The sequence below is a fragment of the Medicago truncatula genome, chromosome 4, assembly GCF_003473485.1.
Source record: "Medicago truncatula cultivar Jemalong A17 chromosome 4, MtrunA17r5.0-ANR, whole genome shotgun sequence".
Classification (NCBI taxonomy): Eukaryota; Viridiplantae; Streptophyta; class Magnoliopsida; order Fabales; family Fabaceae; genus Medicago; species Medicago truncatula.
This window is the reverse complement of record NC_053045.1, coordinates 52,947,402-52,954,611: the sequence shown is the minus strand read 5'-3', so window position 1 is coordinate 52,954,611 and position 7,210 is coordinate 52,947,402. Positions and strand designations below refer to the sequence as shown.

Genomic DNA, 7,210 nt, shown 5'->3' with positions numbered 1-7,210 from the left:
TATCAAATAAATAAAAATAAAAAGAGTCTATATATAGATATTGAGAAGGGTAAGGTGTCAATTTGAACATGACATACATATAAGTAGCAAGGCATGTAGTATGTGGTATTAGAAAAAAGGTAGTAGCAAGCAGTTAATATGTATATGGTCCACTTCTCTGCACAGCAATGCAGCTCTGGCATGCCCTCGTGGACAGGACAGAGCAAGTATATTTGTGTCCTTCGTTTATTTTTACTTCGGCATAATACCAACATTACATATTGTTCCACTTCAATGCAATGCTTTTTTTTTTTTTTTTTTTTTTTTAGGGATACTTCAAGAGCAATATTTGTTTGAACATAATTGTATATATATAAATTATTTAAGACATACACAATTGTATATATTAAAAATACTTTAAGAACAATGCTTTTTTATTTTACTGTTTTAGGTTTTTAGTGCATATAAAGTAAATTCTTTTATAATCAAATTATTGAGGTAAAATGGTTAATAAGTTTTACCAAAAGACTGATTGTTCATGTGAACATGAATGAAACATATATAATATATTCAAACAAAATATATTTTTATATTATTATTAATATAAGGTACATTTTGAATTATTTGAGTTTCTTTTTTTTTTTTTGAAAGAGAATTATTTGAGTTTCTAACAAATACAGAACTCTAGGAGCCTCCCCGAGGTTATTATATATAGAACTCAATGGTGGACTTCACCTCTTAATTTTATTAGGCCCTTGTTGAATATAGATAATTGTGTTCTGGCTCTGTTAGAATTTTTATTACAAAGTGTTTCCATGAAAACTATCAAATCCCAAGCAATAACTTATTACAATGTGTTTCGGCTCTCTTAGAATTTTTATCGTATGTTTATTGGAGAAATTTTAGTTTGTTGAAATGGACAAAGAGTAAACATAAAGTCAAAGTTTTGAACGAAAATACAAGAAGATGCAACAATAATCACGGATATGAAAAAACTCTGAATTGCGAAACACATTTGTAGAGCATGACGAGCTTCATCGCACTTCCTATTAATGAGAGTAGTGGAGAAAATGTACTTTTCCCGAACATGTTATATATATGAAGACTTAAATTTGATAGAGTATCAGCCGACGAAGAGCAAATTTAAGGTGTTTGTCGATCCACAACGCACAATCTATCTAACTCACTAAAGTAACTACTACAACCGAGTTTGTCATTGGAGTGGTAGTTACTGAGTGACTACTACTTCAATGACAAAAAAAAAGACTTTGAATGAAAATGACGATCAAATTTTATGGTTGAATACTTAATTTTTGAAGCATACTCCCAACCAAAAACAAACTCCAAGTTTTTTGAACTTTAAGTATACCTTTCATGGTCTTTTAAATCTTTTTTTTTTTTAATTTCAATTCATAATACTTTATATTTTAAGTAATTTTACCTTCGAAAGCATTATATTTCAATTCATTTACTTTCTTGGCCTTTTATCTTTCAAGTTGTTTTTAATTTGATCGTCATTTTCATTCAAGTCTTTTTTTTTTCTTTAGCAATTAGACTTGAAACCGTTTTCAACCTATTTCAACCATAAAATCCAAATCTAATTTAGAGATATTTCAACCTATTTCAAAAACAACCATCAAGCCTATGAGTCTACTTGTTAACTTGTTCGAACTTCTGCGGTCGCACAAAATAAAACAATTAGTGTGTTTTGAATTTTGTTGAATTTCTTTAGACAAAAAAATCGGTTATAAACAATATGATAATAAAAAAGGTGTTGAGATATATATAGAGGGAGGCAAGGTCTTGAGTGATGCAGACACAAGTCAGTAAGTTTCTGAGTATATAGAGAGAGTTTTCTTGGTGTGGGGGTGAAGTGTTTTTTGATTAAGAGAAAAAGTGTCAAGTGTAAAAAAAGTGTTAAGAAAGAAAGAAAACCAGTGTTATTCCAAAAAAGATGTGTGACAGTTTTTTATCTTTGAAAGGGAAGTTACTATTTTTGATGTAGGGTGAAGTGCACAAAAGCCATTATTTTGATGAAACTAAATTTTATTCTTTTGTGATTGAAATGAATAATTTAATTTGACATAAAATAGAGTTTAAATAAATAAAAAAAAGTGTGAATTCGTTAAAGAGTTGGATAAATATAATATAATGTTGTGAAAAACTATTTAATAATACCAATAGTAGTGGGAAGCGGCTGACCACCGTAAGACCACCAGAGTTCCACCTCCAATCATTGTGGGATTGCTGACCGACCACCACCAATGATCGGGTGTCAAATGAGTGCCCTTATGTAGGACGTCCATCTACCATTACTCTTTATTTCTTGTGTCCATCGTAAATATTTGTATTTAGTTTACATATTTTTACTGAATCATTATGCTTGAACACCTTAATTTTCTCAACATTCATATAAGATTTAATTTTCTCTTTATCACTCTCTTTTTATCATATTGCTAACATATCAAATCTATTTAATCACATTTTTTTTCCTTTCTCTCTTAAGATGTTGAATGAATTTGCGGTAAATAATTATGTAACAAATATTTAGTTTACATTAGGATCACCCTCACACAATAAAAAAATAAGGAAATGTTATAAGTTTAAGGAAGTATATTTATCATATTTTCTTCCTAGTGGTGAGCTTAATTTTTTCTTTCATCGAAATTAAATAGTATATATAAATATATATATAAGTTTGATTTTGACTATAATCAAATATTACTACTGAGTTTAGAGTCGTTATCAAGGATTGAATAGAGCATTTGAAAATTTGTCAACCTGTCGGTATGTTAGTCTTTCCCTTTATTGGCATGTAATTTGGCGACAAGAGCTTTTACATATGCGGTGTAAAAGCCTGAGGACTCTCACGTGGGCACTTTGTATTGTGTCCTAAAATTATTTTCCCTTTTTTTTTTTTTATAGAAATTATGTTGTGCATTTATTGAATTTTTTTATTTTATAAAAAAACAAATAAAAATTATAGAGTAGGTAGGATGTCGATTTTCAATATTGTTTTAAAGTTGCCAATAATAAGAATGTTTATTATCTTTATATGTAACCTAGTTGATTACAAATTTCTGTGATTAGCTCTTAATAAAATATTAATAGGGATCTTCAATTCTTACAATATATTTTAATCCCTAGTTGCATTATGTCAAAGAATTTGGATTATATAATGACAAATTAAGGTGAAAAGCAAAATGTATACATCGGTAAATAGGATTTTGCGTTGAATTTGTTATCCTTGTTTACTTTTACAGCTATACGGTCTCAATAATTTATATTTGATGATATGATACTATATACAATTAATTCAGAAAGGAAAATTGACCTATTTTCTGCTAGGGAAGGTGTTGTACGTTTGTCGTTATGCCTGCATTGCCCTTGCATGTGATAAAAACAGAAGCAACTTCACTGTATTTAAGACTAACTAAAAGTACAACTGATAAATTTTTCTCCTACAATTGATAATTCAATGTCTTGTTCAATACAAGGAAAGCTAGCATTTTTGCTAGCCTTATTTGTTTCCATTACATATATATGTCACAAATAATATCAATCGAACTGTCAATTTAATTGTTATTATTATGAGCTAGTTTAGTTCTATGAGAATAGGGTCTCAAAAAAAAAAAAAAAAGTTCTATAATAAGAAACTATATAGATAGCCTCTTCTTAAATGCAAAGAAAATGAAATTGGTTTCTGTGTAGTTAATTTAATTTGCTCACATGAGCTGAAAAGGAACAGTGTCAGCCTCAACTTCAAGTAAAGGAAAAAACTCATGAGGATTCAATCGAATTCTAACCAATAAAAATGTTGAAATAGACTTCCCTTATAAACAACACATAGTGACTGCTTGTTCTCTCTGAAACTTTACAAGGATTTAGATCCATTTCCATGTGCTACTTTGTGGTCCTAAGTCTGTAGAAGATAACTCCCAATAGCATCTATTTTTGAGTACCTCTAAAATACCTTATATGTATATTATCTTGTCATTTTCCACAATTGAAATTTTAAAACGTAACCCTTTTGATATCTTATACACTTAGTGGTATTAAATTTACTTAAAAGTGGAAAAATGCTATTTGGTTGATTTGATTGTTAAATTGAAAAAAAGGAGAAATTGATTGAGAGGTTTGGTCGTGTAATGGGATATGTATATGTATGCAAATATGCAATTTAATTAAAACTTTGAATGACTTGTAATAGGTATTTGATAATTATTGACCACGAAACATCCTTAGAGAGTAAATTAAAGTGATAAACAGGAATCTAATTTTGGATACTCGAAGGGATACAGTACTATAAATATGGTTGGTTAGGGACCAAGATGTTTGTAATTACATTAGAAGAATGTATAGTTGATGTGAAATAAACTAAGCAAAACAAAATGTAAACGCTCTCTAATTAGGTCCATGTATTGAGAGAAGAAGGAAAAGCAAAGGGGCAAAGTTGAAGAGCAAAGGTGAAGAAGAAAAGGCAAAATGAAATGATTACATGAATGAGATGGGACCCAATTGATAATATTTCCTTTCCAGGTCTTTCAATTTTATTTTTTTTTGACTTGGGATCGGGTCCCACTTTGGCCACCATTGTCTTTATGGATTGAATGATAAAAAGAGCACCTCACGTGGAGTCTGAACCAAAGACGCTGTCCAACCATAATCAAAAGGGAACAACACAATACTACTCTACTCTCTTCCTTCCATCACACAAAATTAAATTAAATTCAAACAAAAAAAATATTAGATTTTTTTCTACTTCCAGCTTAAATCTTCATCTTTCCATACAAGCAGAATGATTAAAATCTAAAAATATCTTCATTAAAAATATAAAAAATAAATAAATCCCACTCATCAGTTATAATGAAAAAGCTCATGAACACCACAACTCAAGAAAGCAATTTCTTTTCTGGAAAAAATCATGCTTTTTAAAGCTCACCCATATAATTCCCACTCATTATCTTTGTTGCTTAAAGCTCTTCTCCTCCTTATCTCATCTCTCACTATCTCTCTCTCTCTCTCTCTACTCTTAAACTTAACCACATCAATTCCAAAGCAAATTCCTTCATTTACCTAAACAAAGTAACAAATATAACAACACACCCATATCTCCCCCTCAAAATGAGAACAAAGACCCACCATACATATTAAACTACTATAACCTCACTTATCATACACAACAACACAAGTCTCTCTCATATTCATATATCAAACTCACTTTTATTTTTTTTATTTTTTTTTACTATCCATGCGATCATGGATGGAGGAGATGATCTCCACCACCATCACCACCACCAGCACCATCAACACCACCACCAACACCAACAACAACAAAGACAAAATTTTCCATTTCAACTTCTTGAGAAGAAAGAAGATAACCAAGAAGCAGCATCATGTTCAACTTCTTCTCCATATCCATCCCTAGCAATCTCACCAACAGAACCAAGTACATCAAATTCAAACCGATCCAACCAACTAGTCCCAGCATCAACACCAACAACCTCTGACCCTGCCAACAAAAAACCTCCTCCGAAAAGAACTTCCACCAAAGACCGTCATACCAAAGTAGAAGGCCGTGGCCGCCGCATCCGAATGCCGGCACTTTGTGCTGCTAGAGTTTTTCAGCTTACACGCGAACTTGGCCATAAATCTGATGGTGAAACCATTGAATGGCTTCTTCAACAAGCTGAACCAGCTGTTATAGCCGCCACTGGTACTGGAACTATACCTGCTAACTTCACATCTCTCAATATCTCACTTCGTAGCTCAGGCTCATCCATGTCTGTTCCATCTCAGCTAAGATCTTCTTACTTCAACCCGAATTTCTCACTTCAACAACGAAGAACTCTTTTTCCTGGAATTGGTTTATCTCCTTCAGATAACAACAGCAACAACAACACTTCAATGCTTTTGAATTTCCAATCAAATAACCTAACAAATATGTTGCAGGCTAAACAAGAGGTTCGAGATGGAAACACAAACTCAAACGCTAACGCGAACGCTCCTTCTTCATCAACCACGTTAGATTTATCTGAAACAAGTGGAGAAGAATCCATGGGAGGAAGAAAAAGAAGAACTAGCAGTGGTGGCAGTGAGCAAGATTTATCATCATTACAACATCAAATGGGGAGTTATCTGATGCAATCAAGTGCAGGTTCAATTCCAGCAAGTCATACTCAGATTCCGGCAAATATATGGATGGTTGCAAATTCTAATAACCAAATAATGAGTGGTGGTGATCCTATATGGACTTTTCCGTCAGTGAATAATAGTGCTGCTGCTTTGTATAGAGGAGCAGTTTCAACTAGTGGTTTGCATTTTATGAATTTTCCACAACCTATGGCTTTGTTACCAGGTCAACAATTAGGTAATTCTTCCGGTGGTGGTGGTGGTGGTGGGAATATCAATATGAATATGAATATGAATGAAGGACATTTGAGTATGCTTGCTGGTCTTAGTCCTTATCGTCCGGTTTCCGATCATCATCAACAACACCATCAACCAAGTGGATCACAATCACATCATCATCGCAGTGGTAGCCATGAACACGATGATCGACATGATAATTAATCACAGCTCCTACAAGATCATCATCTTCTGCTTCTTCTTCTTCTTCTTACATTACTTGTCTAGTAGTTTGATTTGATGATGTGTTTAATTTTAACACACACGTGAGGTTTGTTTGATCTTATTCTAAATTGAGTTTTATTGTTTATTAATTATTATTATTATTATTCCCAAAATTAATTTTTTGGTGTGATTAAGATTTTGGAAGAGAGAATGAATGATTCAGGAGAAGTGAAGAGAAAACAAGATAGTATTTTAGGGTTTGGAAGATGAGAGTCACTATTTAATTAACAATTGGGGTATTTGGCTGCCTGCTTTACTTTTTTTGTTCTTTTCCTCTGGCAAAAAAAAAAAATGTGTTCCTTGAATTATTTCAGTTCACTACTGCTACTACAGGATATCTTATCATCATTGTTTGTGCAATTCACTTTTTCTTTTTGAATTTTTTTTACCACGTAGCTAGCTTTTTAATTACATTGCTTTGTATAATTCTATGTTGAAGAGAGATCCAAGAAAGAAAACGACTTACTACTATTTGATTTGATTCCATTACACGACTAGCTGAGTTGAGTTTCCTACCTAACAGGCATTTTTGTTTTCAACATTTATGCTTTTCCTTTTCTTTTTTTCCATCTCTCTTTCTGGGCCACAACAAAGCTCG

At 32.0% G+C, this 7,210-nt stretch overlaps 1 protein-coding gene across 1 annotated transcript; it reads left to right on the top strand.

The window, feature by feature from the left end:
• Positions 1 to 4,800: 4,800 nt before the first annotated feature.
• LOC11440209 (transcription factor TCP15) lies at positions 4,801 to 6,960 on the top strand. The gene has a single exon (XM_003609005.4). It carries the CDS (start codon positions 5,239 to 5,241, stop codon positions 6,550 to 6,552), a length of 1,314 nt encoding a protein of 437 aa, XP_003609053.1. The 5' UTR covers positions 4,801 to 5,238; the 3' UTR covers positions 6,553 to 6,960.
• Positions 6,961 to 7,210: the final 250 nt, after the last annotated feature.